We start from the raw sequence: 17,545 nt of genomic DNA on the forward strand, positions 1-17,545 counted from the left end.
ACTTTGTCAAAAAAAAATTCAGTGATCAAACATGATTTCACTTTCCCAAAACCACGTTCACTTTCCCAATTACCTTGAACTTTTCTGAGTACCCTGCTGTGAAGTCACAAAATACTAGTTGTTAAAGTTATTTCCTGTGACAGGTATTAAAGCTAAGTAACCTGCAGTTTCCTGTTTTGTTTCTCTCTCTTTCTAAAAGATGCAGCTATGTTTGATCAATATACCTAGCCCACTGCGAACGGTGATAACTTCAGTGTAATTCGTACGGAGAAGATAGGGAGCTCACTAAACTATGAGCCACTGAGTTCGTTCCAGTGTGGTTCATATACAGTATAATTCCAATGAAGTGCCTTTAAAAAGAACCCTACATTTGATGAATTGTCAGTCAAAATTCTGAACTGGGATATTAACATTGATGTATCTCAGCAGAAGTATTCAGAATCACTTCATGCCATGGTAGTGTAGCGGTTAGCATGACACTATTACAACTTAGAGCATCAGAATTTGGAGTTCAAGCTTCACACCCTCTCTAAGAAATCTCTGTGCGCCCTCCCCATCAAATGTGTAGGTTTCCTCTGGGTGCTCAGGTAACATACCGGCTAGTAGGTTAATTGGTCATCGTAAATTGTGCCTTGATTAAGTTAGCGTTAAATCGGGGTTGTCAGGAGTTGCTGGGCAGTGGGGTTTGAAGGGCCAGAATGGAGAAAGGAGCTTGTCCAGGTGGATTGGAGAAGGATATTGGCGGGGACGACAGCAGAGCAGAGGTGGCTGAAGTTTCTGGGAATAGTTCACAAGGCTCAGGATAGACATGTCCCAGAGGAAGTTGTTCTCAGATGGCAGGGTTAGGCAACCATGGCTGACAAAGGAAGTTAAGGACTGCATAAAAGACAAGGAAAGGGCATACAAGGTAGCAAAAGTGAGTGGGAAGTCAGATGATTAGGAAGCTTTTAAAATCCAACAAATGGCAACTAAAAAAGCCATAAAGAAGAAAAAAGGTAAAATATAAGGGTGAACTAGCCAGCAATATAAAGCAGGGCACTAAAAGATTTTTCAGTTGTATAAAGAGTAAAAACGAGGTGAGAGTTTATATTGGACCACTGGAAAATGATGCTGATGAGGTAGTAATGGGGGACAAAGAGATGGCAGATGAACTTAATTCACTGTGGAACACACTAGCAGTGTGCCAGAGATCCATGAGTGTCAGGGAGCAGGAGTGCCATTGCTAAACAAAGGAAAAAGTGTGAGGCAAATTGAAAAGTCTTAAGGTGGATGAGTCATCTGGACCAGATGGACTACATCCCAGTGTCCTGAGAGGGGACGTTGTTGAAGAGATAATGGATGCCTTGGTCATGATCTTTCAAGAATCACTTGATTCTGGCATGGTCCCGGTGGACTGAAAGATTGCAAATATCACTCCACTCTTCAGGAAGGGAGGAAGGGAAAAGAAAGGGAATTATAGGCCAGTTAGCTTAGTGGCTGGTTAAGTGCTGGAGTCTATTGTTAAGAATGAAGTTTCAGGGTACTTGGATACTAATGATAAAATAAGTCAGTCAGCGTGGTTTCTGTAAAGGGAAATCTTGCCTGATAGATGTTATAGTTCTTGAAGGAAGTAACAAGCAGAGTGGACAAAGAAAAGACACCGGATGTAATTTACTAGGATCTTCAGAAGACGTTTGATAATGTGCCACAAATGAGGCTGCTTAGCAAGATAAAATCCTATGGTGTTACAGGAAAAATACTGGCATGGATAGAGGAATGGTTGACAGGCAAAAGCAAGTGAGTGGGAATAAAGGCGGCCTTTTCTGGTTGGCTGTCAGTGACTAGTGGTGTTCCTCAGGTTAGCAAAAGGGACCCCTAATGCAAGTATAATTTCCCATCTTAAATAAAAATTCCTGAGGACTTCTATTCTATGATTCAGTGCATGTACCTCAGCCACAGAAAGGGATAATGCTAAAGTGACCTTCAGTGAAAGATACAAAAACTCTGAAAATATCACAAAAGACATTGTAATGTAGGAAATCAGTTAGCTAATTTAGATACAATTTAAAAAAAACAACTGTTCTATAAACCTCAACCAGTGGATTTGATGGTTAAGTAATGGCCAGGAAAACCAAATAACTCCTGTTAATTTATGCCTACCTGAGAAGCCAGCCTGGGCCTCAGTGTTTCATCCTGCCCTTGAAAGTACTAGATTAGATTATGTGTACAGCTCTGAAGGCACAACCTGACTCAGAGACAAGGGGGACACTACCATCTGAGACACAGATAATGCACAATGATCTAAAAAGTAGATGGTGTAATTCACGCAAAGTTATGCAACTTGGTAAATAAACAGCAACACATAATATAGACAGGTGTCGGCTTGATGCTGAAAAAGGGAGCTATCTGGGTGAGAGTGCAACAAAAATGAGCCATGACCGAAATTAGACATGGCAAATTAAGTACAGAGACAATTTCCTGTTCATCATTACATCAATATCCATCTAAGTATGTTTTACTAATCATAGGCACAACTGATACTAACCCCATATAAGGCAGCACGATCAGACTTGTAATGAGAAGCACTATCCTTAGGACAGAACTGGGTGCCAGCACAAAAGTCTTCTTCAAGGTCATCAGCCAGCCAGTTAGGTGTGCTCGTATAGTTACTGTGCAAGAAAGAATGAGTGATTAATGAAGCAATGTGAAACACATCATTTTCTTTTCAAATTCATCATACAGAATTACCCTGTAGTTTTCATGCAAATGAAAATTTAATCTTTTTATACACCATATTTAGCGGTTTAGATCAATGCACATGTATTTAACTCAAAATAAAGTGATGATTTCTGTTTTTCTTAGATGGGCTATAGATAATGTAAGATTAAGGAACTGAAGCACATTTGCAATGAATGGGCAGTGAGGCAGAAATCCCATTGTACACTGTTATGATTCCACTCATGGACCCCAAGGGAAACTGCAAGTGGTAGAGCGGAGATGATGTAGAAAGACAAAGAGTGAACTTGCAGATGCTCTGTACCACAAAATTCATTAAATAATCCTTTGTGGAATGATTTACTTCAATAAAATTCTGCTTCCAATAGTCACTGAACAACCCTTAGTAAATAGTGTGTGACACACAAAATGCTGGAGGAACTCAGTAGGTCTATGGAGAGGAATGAACAACAGGAACCCTATTGATGGAGGGTCTAAGCCTGAAATATCGACTGTTTATTCCTCTCTTTAGATGCTGCCTGACCTGCTGAGTTCTTCCAGGATTTTATGTGTGTGTTGCTCAAGATTTCCAACATCTGCAGGATCTCTTGTGTAAACAATGTGTGATTGTTTTGGGTTGGGCTTCACACAGATTGCTGTATTAAATTAGATAGTAACACAAAATCTTAAGTGTGACAGATTTTCACAGAATATGTCACAGACAAACCTCGCAAATGAATAGGCTTCCACATTTCAGTCCAAGCAATTCAGCATAAAGCTGACTGCCTGGAAAGCCCATCCATCATGCACGTCAGCACCTCACTGATTCCTTTCTGCAAACAATCTCTCACCTCCAAAGCAGAGCTTTGTTACAAAATATCTCAAACTTTGCCTAGCTTGCAAAGGCTTTAGAAAGCCCAAAGTAGTAACAAATCAATCAGGTGTTGATTCAAAATTGTGCTGAATTAGCTTACATACTTGTGATGTCACAACCCTTATCAGGAACATAACAATACATTTAGAAGGGAGGCAAGTTTAATGGACTTACAAAATTAAATTACAATTATTCTTGATTACCTCAATTTAATACAAAAAAAAGCTATCTCAAGTAATTGGCAACAGGCCTCCTCAGCAGGGAATTCCATACAGTTCATTTCATAGAAACATAGAAACATAGAAAATAGGTGCAGGAGTAGGCCATTCGGCCCTTCGAGCCTGCACCGCCATTTATTATGATCATGGCTGATCATCCAACTCAGAACCCAGCCTTCCCTCCATACCCCCTGACCCCTGTAGCCACAAGGGCCATATCTAACTTCCTTTTAAACATAGCTAATGAACTGGCCTCAACAGTTTGCTGTGGCAGAGAATTCCACAGATTCACCACTCTCTGTGTGAAGAAGTTTTTCCTAACCTTGGTCCTAAAAGGCTTCCCCTCTATCCTCAAACTGTGACCCCTCGTTCTAGACCTCCCCAACATCGGGAACAATCTTCCTGCATCTAGCCTGTCCAATCCCTTTAGGATCTTATACGTTTCAATCAGATCCCCCCTCAATCTTCTAAATTCCAACGAGTACAAGCCCAGTTCATCCAGTCTTTCTTCATATGAAAGACCTGCCATCCCAGGAATCAATCTGGTGAACCTTCTTTGTACTCCCTCTATGGCAAAGATGTCTTTCCTCAGATTAGGGGACCAAAACTGCACACAATACTCCAGGTGTGGTCTCACCAAGGCCTTGTACAACTGCAGTAGTACCTCCCTGCTCCTGTACTCGAATCCTCTCGCTATAAATGCCAGCATACCGTTCGCCTTTTTCACCGCCTGCTGTACCTGCATGCCCACTTTCAATGACTGGTGTATAATGACACCCAGGTCTCGTTGCACCTCCCCTTTTCCTAATCGGCCACCATTCAGATAATAATCTGTTTTCCTATTTTTGCCACCAAAGTGGATAACTTCACATTTATCCACATTAAATTGCATCTGCCATGAGTTTGCCCACTCACCCAACCTATCCAAGTCACCCTGCATCCTCTTAGCATCCTCCTCACTGCTAACACTGCCACCCAGCTTCGTGTCATCCGCAAACTTGGAGATGCTGCATTTAATTCCCTCATCCAAGTCATTAATATATATTGTAAACAACTGGGGTCCTAGCACTGAGCCTTGCGGTACCCCACTAGTCACCGCCTGCCATTCTGAAAAGGTCCCGTTTATTCCCACTCTTTGCTTCCTGTCTGCTAACCAATTCTCCACCCACACCAATACCTTACCCCCAATACCGTGTGCTTTAAGTTTGCACACTAATCTCCTATGTGGGACCTTGTCAAAAGCCTTTTGAAGATCCAAATATACCACATCCACTGGTTCTCCCCTATCCACTCTACTAGTTACATCCTCAAAAAATTCTATGAGATTCGTCAGACATGATTTTCCTTTCACAAATCCATGCTGACTTTGTCCGATCATTTCACCGCTTTCCAAATGTGCTGTTATCACATCCTTGATAACTGACTCCAGCAGTTTCCCCACCACCGACGTTATATTTCGAAATAGCTCTCCAATCATATTCATGAGGAAAGACATCAGTGCTGCCCACTTTTGGCAAATTTCCTTATTGTCAATGCATTCCTCCATCTATAATTTATACAACTGCCGCGCCAGTTCCAGAATTAATAGGGCGCTGTGGGCTTGGTGGAATTTTTATTCTCATCTCTAGATGACTGTTTGAAACAAAGTAACTGTCTATATTTTCATTTGGGTAACTGGAAGATTATGAGTGATTGGGCAATTTCATCTATTCTAATGGATATCAATGCACTGAACAGCGCAGTTTGGTAAAGTCAAAATAAAAATAGGCAAATCTTTAAAACTGCCTTCCTGAAACTCTGCATTGCTCAACACCCTAACAATTCATTGAAATTTTCAGCCTTCCAACCATCCCCACAAGCCTCAGCCCAGGTCTGTTGAGGTCTCTGTCACTGACCATCTGATCTGGCTATTTGAAAGTAATACCATTTGCTGGTGAAGAGGAGCAACTCAGACCAGCCCAAATATTTAGGGGAGGGTAAAAGACTGAAGTGGATTGCCAGTGGCCACCCTCCCCCACCCACACTATACCCGTGAGACGTATTAGAATCTCTGGGCTTCTGCATATTTGCAAGGAAAGTGACCTCATCCAAATTTAGAAGCTTCATAGGTTTTTTCCGCTTCTTCTTTCTGTTAACTACATTGAAGTTGCTTGTACGATTGCTCCTTGGAAGTGTTAGTCCAGTGGTCCCCAACCACCGGGCTGTGGACCAGTACCAGGCCACAAAGCATGTGCTACCGGGCCGTGAGGAAACGATATGATTTGGCGATATGAGTCAGTTGCACCTTTCCTCATTCCCTGTCACGCACCGTTGAACCTGAACACACGCGAGCTCATTACACACGTGAGGTCATGACCCACGTGTCATCCATGTCAGCGCAGGAAGAAGATCAACTCCTTGAGTGTGTAAATGATGGCAGGCTGAAAAGTATGTTTGACATACCATCTCTGCCGGCATTCTGGATCAAAGTCAAGGCTGAATATCCTGAGATAGCCATGAAAGCACTGAAAACGTTGCTTCGCAAACACGAGGAAATCTGCAGATGCTGGGAATTCAAGCAACACACACCAAAGTTGCTGGTGAACGCAGCAGGCCAGGCAGCATCTCTAGGAAGAGGTACAGTTGACATTTTGGGCCGAGACCCTTCGTCAGGACTAACTGAGAGAAGAGCTAGTAAGAGATTTGAAAGTGGGAGGGGGAGGGGGAGATCCGAAATGATAGGAGAAAACAGGAGGGGGAGGGATGGAGCCAAGAGCTGGACAGTTGATTGGCAAAAGGGATATGAGAGGATTATGGGACAGGGGGCCCAGGGAGAAAGAAAAGGGGGAGGGGGGGGAAAACCCAGAGGATGGTAACTACCCTTGCTCATGCTCTGGGTTTTCCCCCCTCCCCCTTTTCTTTAACCCTAGGCCCCCTGTCCCATGATCCTCTCATATCCCTTTTGCCAATTACCTGTCCAGCTCTTGGCTCCATCCCTCCCCCTCCTGCCTTCTCCTATCATTTCGGATCTCCCCTTCCCCCTCCCACTTTCAAATCTCTTACTAGCTCTTCTCTCAGTTAGTCCTGACGAAGGGTCTCGGCCCAAAACGTCGACTGTACCTCTTCCTAGAAAACGTTGCTTCCATTTCCAACATATCTCTGCAATGAATGTAACGAAAATTAAATTGCGGAATAGACTGGACATAAGGAACTCCCTTCGAGTATCACTGTCTCCCATCACCCCTAAATGGGACCGTCTTGTTGCAGGAAAACAAGCCCAGGGCTCCCACTGATTCAGCAATATTGGTGTGTTGTAATGATTTTATATGTTCATACAGGGAAAATACGTGCTGTGTGTTTAATATCCAAACGTTACTTAAAATGTTATGATACTATTGACTTATAAGTGACTTATCACTATATTCGTGAGAGGAAAATATGCGCTGTGTGTTTAATATTAAATTCGTTAGATAATCCCTTTTAGAAACTAAATTGAGTGTATTAGCCACTTATAAGTGACTTATAGTTCTTATCACCTATATCCGGTCATGATTAAGCCCCCCCCCCGAACAGAATCGCCAAAAACGGTTTGTAGAATAAAAATTGGCACGCACACGCATGCGCACTGGTGCCTGCGCAAGGCTTCATGGTCATGGTAGTCTTTCTCGGGGTAAACACAACGTATTTGACAGTTACTCTTGTCCGTTGGCAATCCTACACTGCACCCTCCCCACCCCCCCCGCCACCGGTCGGCCAGCCCGCAAGAATATTGTCAATAATAAACTGGTCCGCGGTGCAAAAAAGTTCGGGGACCCGTGTTAGTCCAGATATGGATCATTAACAAATCAGTTTTTTTTTCCTGTTCCATGGACAGTCCCACGTTATCTTATTGCAGAAAACTATCCCAAATATATTTCAGAAACTTTCTGCCTTTCAGATCAGAAAATCTACGCATTTGGAAGTCTGAAAGTGGAATGGGATGAAATTCTGCTTTTATTTCTCTGCCACTTTAGAACTGCTAACAAAAAAAAATCTCAGGCTCCTGCTAATTTTAAATTGCTTTCTATTGATATAACTCCACCCATAAATTCTTCCCTGCTGTTCTTTCCTCCCACCAAAACTATACACGAGATAAATAGTTTTCATCCTGAAATGTCAGAGCTATTCAACAACACCTTTTGGAAGAACTCGTATGTTCAGTTCTCAAGCTTTGACAATTTTTGTGTATAATGTAGGCCCTGTCATTACCTCATAGTTGAATTTGTATACACAATGAATTCAGTTTAATCCTCATGCTCCATGTGTCTGCGCAAGTAACTCACCAGAGATTCTGCAGATGCTGCAAATCCAGAGAAACATGCAAGATGCCTGAGGAACTCAGCAGGTCAGGCAGCATCTATGGAGGGGAATCAACGTCAACTAGTTAATCTCCTCCATAGATGCTGCCTGACCTGCTCAGTTCCTCCTGCATTTTGTGTGTTGCTCTAAGTAACTCATATTTGGGTCACCTACTCTGACCTGCCCTTCTGTTCTGATGTTTTTCTCATATTTTTCACTCATGTCTTAATTAATAATATTTTTCCCTTTTCAATCAACATTACACTATCAGTCTACCCTCTTCGATTTGTCTTGTTTAATTAATACCAATTTTTTCCCTGAGAAACTATTGCCTCTCCAACTCCAACATTTACTAATTTGAAGTTACTGTGACCACTCTCCTTTTAAACCATTCTGCTAGAAACACTGTCCCAGACTGGTTCTGGTAAAGACAGCCCAAAGACAGAATTCCTCCTGTCCCAATGCTGCTGCCAGTATTTTATGAAGTAGCTCTCTGGATGATCTCCCTAATCTTTTCATCCTTATACTCATATATGCATACAGTGCATACAGTTTGCATGCCAGTATGCTCCCGGAAATAACTGCTTTTGACAAAGGGTATCTTTAGGTATCCAATCAGATTAGAATACTGAACAACTGAAATAATAGTCTACTATAAGCATTTAAGTCTGCACTCCTTGGGTTTAAAGTAGCAGAGATAGAGGCTGGCATTTACATTTATATGTGGTCTTTACATAAGTAATCAGAAAAAACTAAATTTTAATATCACATTGTATTTCCACAGCACAATCAGCAAAACTTTAATCACTTCTCTAGTTTTATGACACTTAACACATAAGCTGCTTTTGTTCATCTTGGCAGCTAAAACAGTATACAATTATGCCGCAAGCCTGATTCTAAACTGGCAGTACTTTGGAATTATGAGCCAATGCGGTTTACAGATAGTCACTTAAAACCTACAGACACACCCTCATCCAGCAAGGATCTAAAACTAGAATGTATGCAGTGTACAATACAAGAAAATCCACTGCACAAACTAGATTTTTAATGTAAAAAGGAGACAAGGTGTTCTAAGAGCTGATAAGTATTGGTCAGAAGTCTTTTTCTTGACTAGTCTTTAAGACCAAATCAACTATGTTTATAAATTTCGCCCACCTCTATGAAAAGATGTAAATATCCAGCCTAAAAAGGTCTATTTGTATTTATATCATGGTGCAAATATTCAATAATTCATTTTGCAATGAATAAAATCTTACATTGAATTTTCCAACACCAAAGTGATATAAAGCACAGTAAATGGCTGTCCTACACCAGCTCCTTGTGTCTTAAATTCTCTCCACATTCTCATCATCTCCCCCAAAATTCAATCCCTCACCAAGGGACAATTTACAGTGGTCAATTGAATTAGCAACCTGCACATTTTTGGGATGTGGGAGGATACTGGACACCCAAAGAAAATTAATACAGTCACAGGAAGAACATATAGCACCCAAGGTTAGGTCACAAACATCTTTCAGACTGTTCCCTCCACTTTAAAAGTAGTTAAAACTCAGAACATTCAGTTCAGACAATTTAACCATCAGTGTTTTTTGGGGAGGTGACTGGATCATCTCCAGCATGCAATCAAATTTTGACTTGTTAGAAGAAGTTTTGAATGAAATTTCTAAGATTGAGGTGTCTTTCAAAATTTCTTCTCATTTTCACTTGCTCTTACAATTCCTGAGTACTCATATGGAAGGTTCATGTCAATAAAGAGGTCAAAAAAATGGGGTGTTTAGTGACTGCATTTTTCCCTGTTCTTCCCTTACATATGTAAGGTACATATTTGAACCAACAAATGTTTTGCAGGCATTCTTAAGAAATACACTGCTGGAGAGCATACCTTCCAGTCAAGCAATAATATCTCTTAAATGTTGAAACGTTACTTTTAAACAAAGCTTCATACCTGGGAAGGGGAAGAAAGAAAAGATTCGTAGTGGAACCACGCAGAGCTCAGCAAAAGCAAAATTCACACCTATCAGGTTAACCAGAATTTTCTCCGATAGATGGGGAGTCCAGAACACTACAAAGCACAACTGGGAAAACAAGAGAAATTTAAGTTAGGAAACAGTACAGTGCAGCTAAACAATTATCTGAACACTAAAGCCTGACTACAAATACCCAATGAATTCAGAGCCTCAGTCTGAAGTGCTGGGTTAAGGGCAAACTTTTCTAAGTTTCTTTACATCATTATGAAGATATTACAGATGGCAGAAAGTTCTTCAGAAAGTAGTACTGTTCTGAATGTCATATTCTGGTAGGCTTCCAATAGCGCAAGGTCTTGCAAATTCTGAATAATCAACTGTCATGACATTGGATCTAACCTGATCCCAACATATTGATGTAGTTATAAAGAAGGCAAGACAGCAGCTATACTTTATTAGGAGTTTGAAGACATTTGGCATGTCAACAAATACACTCAAAAATTTCTATAGTTGTACTGTGGAGAGCATTCTGACAGGCTGCATCACTCCCATCATTCCCACAATCCTATTGAGAAGTTGCAGAACCTGGGCCTCTGTACCTCCCTCTGTAATTGGATCCTCGACTTCCTAACAGGAAGACCACAATCTGTGCAGGTTGGTGATAACATATGCGCTTCGCTGACGAACAACACTGGCACACCTCAGGGGTGTGTGCTTAGCCCACTGCTCTACTCTCTATATACCCATGACTGTGTGGCTAGGCATAACTCAAACGCCATCTACAAATTTGCTGACGGTACAACCTTTGTTGGTAGAATCTCAGGTGGTGACGAGAGGGCGTACAGGAGTGAGATATGCCAACTAGTGGAGTGGTGCCGCAGCAACAACCTGGCACTCAACGTCAGTAAGACGAAAGAGCTGATTGTGGACTTCAGGAAGGGTAAGATGAAGGAACACGTACCAATCCTCATAGAGGGATCAGAAGTGGAGAGAGTGAGCAGCTTCAAGTTCCTGGGTGTCAAGATCTCTGAGGGTCTAACCTGGTTCTAACATATCGATATAGTTAGAAAGAAGGCAAGACAGCAGCTATACATTATTAGGAGTTTGAAGCGATTTGGTATGTCAACAAATACGCTCAAAAACTTCTATAGTTGTACTGTGGAGAGCATTCTGACAGGCTGCATCCTAAATGGACTTTGAAGTTTTGGACACTACCTCACTAAAAATTTTAAAATATACAGTATTTCTGTTTTTGCACATTTTTTAAATAATCTATTCAATATAGATTGGTTAAATTCATTTACTTGTTTATTTATTATGTTTTATTTTATTTCTTTTTTTCTCTCTCTCTGCTATATTATGTATTGCATTGAACTGCTGCTGCTAAGTTAACAAATTTCACATCACATGCCGGTGTTAATAAACCTGATTCTGATTCTGTCTGGTATGGAGGGGCTACTGCATAGGGCTGAAAGAAGCTGCAGAAGGTTGTAAATCTAGTCAGCTCCATTTGTGTACTAGCCTACAAAGTACCCAGCACATTTTCAGGGAGCGGTGTCTCAGAAAGGCAGCGTCCATTATTAAGGACCTCCAATACCCAGGGCATGCCCTTTTCTCACTGTTACCATCAGGTAGGAGGTACAGAAGCCTGAAGGCATCCATTCAGTGATTCAGGAACAGCTTCTTCCCCTCTGCCATTCGGTTCCTAAATGGACATTGAATCTTTGGACACTACTTCACTTTTTTTAATATACAGTATTTCTGTTTTTGCACATTTTAAAAGAACTATTCAATATACGTAATTGATTTACTTGTTTACTTACTATTTTTATTTTATATTTTTTTTCCTCTGCTAGATTATGTATTGCATTGAACTGCTGCTGCTAAGTTAACAAATTTCACATCACACATCAAATTTCACGCCACAAGATAATAAACCTGATTCTGATTTTTTTAAAAAACCAATAGCAAATGTATACAACTTCATGTCATCATTGCTTTAAGGAAGAATTATAGGGATTGTGTTACACAGAAATGCTGGAAAAATCCATCCTTACAATGATAAAAGGAGGCGATTGATTTACTTATTTTTCTTCTAGATTATTTATTGCATTGAACTGCTGGTGATAAGTTAACAAATTTCACGACACATGCCGGTGATAATAAACCTGATTCTGATTCAAAAGTGGTTTAGTAGAGATAATGAAAGCATAGAAATTATAAATCAGGAAGGATTAGCATTAGATCTGTAGTCTTCCGTCAGGCCACTGGGCTTCTGAACTCCCTGCCGCATCACATTCAAAGTGTCACCGGTTAATCTGTTCTGTACCTGACAATATTTAATTCATGCACTTTACTTTGTTCTTTGTTTATTTATGCATAATTCATCTGTAGATTTCATCCTTGCTTTCCTAAATTATTGTGTGTTATATGTGCACTGTTGTGCTTTACACTCTGGTTTGGAGAAATGTCTCATTTGATGGTATACATGTACATAGTTAAGTGACAATAAACTTGACTTGAATTACTCTCTTCTCTAATATGGTAATATATGCAGTGAATTGTTTTAGAGCTTGGATAAAACCATAGGTTAGGGCTGGATTTCTTCCATCGGAGAGATACAAAGCTGCTATACCTTTTGGTTCAGATAATTTTTTTCACAGAAAGGTCTTTAGAACACATTCCAGAAATTCAGTCTCATTCAGATATGAACTAATCTGCTTATCCCAGTCTATAAAAGAGTTAAAATCCCTTACTGAAACATTTAGCTACAGGCTTATCTAACTTCTGCATTTAAAAATTCTGCCACTTCACAGCAAGTACTGGGAGCTCTACCCTTAATTTCTGATTAATTATTTCTTAATTATGTTTATGAAGTATTCTCTGTCTACCTCTTTATAAATTACCTTAACATTGAAATGGTTTTGTCTGCCATTGAGATGATTCCTCTCTTCAACCAGCTTTCCCCATCTTACCTGTAAACTTTCTAAAGTTCATATTTAACATTTAGTCTTACTTCAGGAATGAAGGCTGCATGTCGGCAAAGTCGAACATGTACCTGCAAGTCAAATTGTTTCTTTATTCTCCACAATTTGGGAACTAGTCCCACCATACAATATTACTGTGTCATTTAGGATGTGAATTTTGAGGTTTGCAAGTCACAAGTCATGAAACATGTAAACTTTGCATTTTATGCAGGCCAAAGCACTTTCAATTAAGAATAAAGATTAGCTTTATTTGTCACGAGTACCATACACTGAAGTATCGAAACATACAGTGAAATGTGTTGTTTGCGTCAAATCACAATTAAGTGCTGCATATGATAATGCAAGTGAGATGCTTATTTATTGATCGTTTGATTGAGATATAGTGCGGAATAGGCCCTTCCATCGCTTGGAACCATGCCACCCAGCAAACGCAATTTATCCCTAGCTTAGTCACTGGACAATTCACAATAACCAATTAACCTACCAACCATTACGCCTTTGGACTGTGGGGGGGTGGGGGGGAACGGCAGCTCCTGGAGGAAACCCATGCAAGTAGCCAGCGGGAGAACGTACTTCAACTCTGGTCACTGGTACTGCAAAACGTTGCACTAACCACTACACTACCATGTCGCCCCATGGACAATGCCAATTGTACTCACTTGACGCATCTTCAGCTGAATCTGGATTATAATTTTCTGGATTAAGGAAAATCATGGGACATTTATCAACATCTAGACTTTCCTAATGATCTCTCTTCTCTTCCTTAGTGGGATGTGATTGTGCATATCCAGGGTTGCATTTGTCTGCTTGAGTTAGAAGATGCAGAACAGTAATCATGAAAAACAAATTAATTCCCATATTCATGTGTTTTTCTTTACACACAGAGAGTTGCAGATGCCTGGAACATATTGGCAATTTGTTAGAGGAGGCATACAAGAGGCTCTTAGATAGGCATATGAATGTCTAGAGCAGTGGTCCCCAACCTCTGGGCCGTGAAGCATGCAGGGGTGCAGTGGTAGCCGGGACGCATCCAGCCCATCTTTAAGAAAAAAGATGAAATAAACAAGTTAATTTTAATTAGGTGCTGCCCAGCACGTAAATGTCGGCCCAGATCAGAGGCAGTTAGTTTAGTTAAGCATTTAATTCTTGTTTAGTTCGTTCAGTACAACATTATCACTGCACTGTTGTCTGTATATATGTTCAAGGAGAGATTTTTTAAAAAGTTATTTGAAAATCATGTTGATTATAAATTACTTGTGAAGTACAGAGTATTCCAGTAATGGACAGTCATTATGGTACTGTGCCAATATAATACCTACAGAAGTTGGTACAACCAGTCCTCCTCTACTACCACCCTCCCCTGTCTGGCAGAATTGGTCCTCACCCTGAACAATTTTTCCTTCAGCTCCTCCCACTTTCTCCAAGCTCGAGTAGTAGCCATGGGCATTCACATGGACCCAAGCTATGCCTGCCTCTTTGTTGGCTATGTAGAACAGTTTATGTTCGAAGCCTTCCCTGGTCTTACTCCCCAACTCTTCCTTCACTACACTGACAACTGCATTGGCACTGCTTCATGCACCCATGCTGAGCTTGTCAATTTTATCAACTATGTACACAGTATATTATATAATACAACTATTATACTGTATACAGCATAGTGAATTTTAAATTGTCCCATTCAGGAGTTGACTCAGAGACTGCAGGAAGTAGTTCTGATAGTGATAGTCAACCTTCTTCTCTGACAATAGACTCTGCTCTCCTCAACTGGTCAATGTATTGTCTCCAGGTGATATTCACTGTACACCCATGATTGTGTAGCCAAGTTTCCATCGAACTCAATATACAAGTTTGCTGATGACACAACAATTGTAGGCCGTATCTCGGGTAATGATGAGTTTGAGTACAGTGAGGAAATTGAGAATCTGGTGGCATGGTGTGAAGACAATAACCTATCCCTCAATGTCAGCAAGACGAAAGAATTAATTGTTGACTTCAGAAGGAGTAGCGGACCGCACAACCCAATTTACATCAGTGGTGCGCAAGTAGAACAAGTCAAAAGCTTTAAGTTCCTCGGGGTCAATATCACAAATGACCTGACTTGGTTCAACCAAGCAGAGTTCACTGCCAAGAACACCCACCAGCGCCTTTACTTCCTGAGAAAACTGAAGAAATTTGGCCTGTCCCCTAAAACCCTCACTAATTTTTATAGATGCACCGTAGAAAGCATTCTTCTAGGGTGCATCACAACCTGGTGTGGAAGTTGTCCTGTCCAAGACCGAAAGAAGCTGCAGAAGATCGTGAACACGGCGCAGCACATCACACAAACCAATCTTCTGTCCTTGGACTCACTTTACAACGCACGCTGTCGGAGCAGCGCTGCCGGGATAATCAAGGACACAACCCACCCAGCCAACACACTTTTCATCCCTCTTCCCTCTGGGAAAAGGCTCAGGAGCTTGAAGACTCATACGGCCAGATTTAGGAACAGCTTCTTTCCATCTGTGATAAGACTGCTGAACGGATCCTGACCCGGATGTGGGCCGTACCCTCCAAATATCCAGACCTGCCTCTCGGTTTTTTTGCACTACCTTGCTTTCCATTTTTCTATTTTCTGTTTATGATTTATAATTTAAATTTTTAATATTTACTATTGATTTGTAATCCAGGGAGCAGGAAGTGCAGAATCAAATATCGCTGTGATGATTGTACGTTCTAGAATCAATTGTTTGGCAACAATAAAGTATAAAGGGCAAGTATAAAGTATATCAGACACACTGTGTAGGAAAGTCATCCGGTTCTATCCTTAATCTTTCCACTTCTGGAGTTCCTCATTAGGACTGTTTGTCCAGGAGTGAAACAACAAACCTCCTTGTTTGAGGAGCCTTCAGTTTGTCTCAGCTGTTTGTTCTGCATACTCCTTCTGAGATTGGGCTTGAGGAGATCCAAGCATAGACACAAGGGATGATCCAGGAACAGCATAGCTGTTGAATTGTTGGTTGTGGAATGTGTTGTATTACAATATGCAAGGAGGAAATTGGTGAGCTTCTGGTTCAGTGTTAGTGTAGTGCTCTCTGCTGACATTGCTCACAGTGCATTCTCTAGACTCTGGACAAACTTCTCCACCAAGCCATAGGCACCCTGAATGGCATGGTGCAGGTGCAATATGTCTTATTCCATTCATTTTTAGGAATGATCAAAACTGTTCATCCCCAGATCCATTGTCAAGTGTACAGGAACACCAGTCCTTGTGAAGAGGCTTCTCAATACAGGTTTCCGAAAGCAGAGCGTTCCTATGAAACCTTTCGTAAGCTGAAATGGCGTAAAGCGAAGCAGCAATTACCATTAATTTATATGGGAAAAATTTTTAAGCGTTCCCAGACCCAAAAAAAACCTACCAAATCATACCAAATAGCACATAAAACCTAAAATAACACTAACATATGGTAAAAGCAGGAATGATATGATAAATACACAGCCTATATAAAGTTGAAATAATGTATGATGTCAGTTGTGCTTCAGTTAAAAGCCAATTTTGAATGCTTTCTTTTAAGATTCCACAAACTAAACTCTTTCTATTCATCATTAAGCCCATTACCAAACTTACAATGTTCAGACAATCTCTTCAATTCAGCCATGTACACTGAAATCGACTCCCCTTCTTTTTGATTCCGCATATGGAACCTAAAGCGTTCTGCAAACAACAATGGCTTTGGTTCTGAATGCTCTTGTAGTACTTTGACAATATCAGCAAAGCTCATTTTGACTGGTTTGGTTGGAGCAGTTAAACTTTGAAGCAAACTGTATGTCTTTAAACCCAATGCTCTCAGAAAACTTGGTACTCATTTCTCATTGGCTAATTCACTTACTTCAAAATATTGCTGAATTAGGTCAGTATACATATTCCAGTTATCCTTTGTGTAATCAAAAGTATCAGTTTTCCTGACTTGGCCAGCTATCTCTGCACCCGGTACTCACTCTTTATGAACCTGTGAATCTTTCTCTTTATGAACCCATGAATTCTTCTGTTCACTGCCTTATTTTAAAAACTTCATTGTGTCTCCCTTTCCAAAGAACATGTGCTGTGCTGCATTTTTTAAAAAATCAACCATCTCTGTATGCACTAGGCTGTGTTTTTTTTCCTCACAGTGTCTTTTTAAGTTTGAACGTCTCACTGCATTTTAAGAGGTTGATAGCCATCTTGGATTCATTTTACACATACCTCATTGCCAATATTATGTTTTGTAACTTCAAAACATTAAACTAATTCAAAGGAAGGCATGAGAGTCCAAGAATGAGGGTCAAACTTTGTTTACTTTAAGTGAGGTGCACTTGTATCGTGTGGTAGTATAATGACATATGCCATTCACATATTTTAACATATAACCTGTAATTAATTATTTAAATGAAACAAGAATACACACACACGCACACTCAAATATTACTTAAATATTAAATACTCAATGCTGCTCATAGACTGTTTGTCCCAGTCCC

General features: G+C 40.5%; 1 protein-coding gene across 1 annotated transcript in view; it reads right to left on the bottom strand.

Annotated features, from left to right (window-relative positions):
- The window catches only part of LOC134357879 (progressive ankylosis protein homolog B-like), a 136,514-nt gene that overhangs the window by 15,990 nt on the left and 102,979 nt on the right, over positions 1-17,545 (bottom strand). The window contains exons 9-10 of the mRNA XM_063069621.1: positions 10,049-10,178; positions 2,525-2,648 (exon numbers count right to left, since the gene is read on the bottom strand). Coding sequence (XP_062925691.1) covers positions 2,525-2,648; positions 10,049-10,178 — 254 coding nt within the window. The remainder of the gene's footprint in view (positions 1-2,524; positions 2,649-10,048; positions 10,179-17,545) is intronic.

This window comes from Mobula hypostoma, chromosome 17, assembly GCF_963921235.1.
Source record: "Mobula hypostoma chromosome 17, sMobHyp1.1, whole genome shotgun sequence".
In the NCBI taxonomy this organism is placed as follows: Eukaryota; Metazoa; Chordata; class Chondrichthyes; order Myliobatiformes; family Myliobatidae; genus Mobula; species Mobula hypostoma.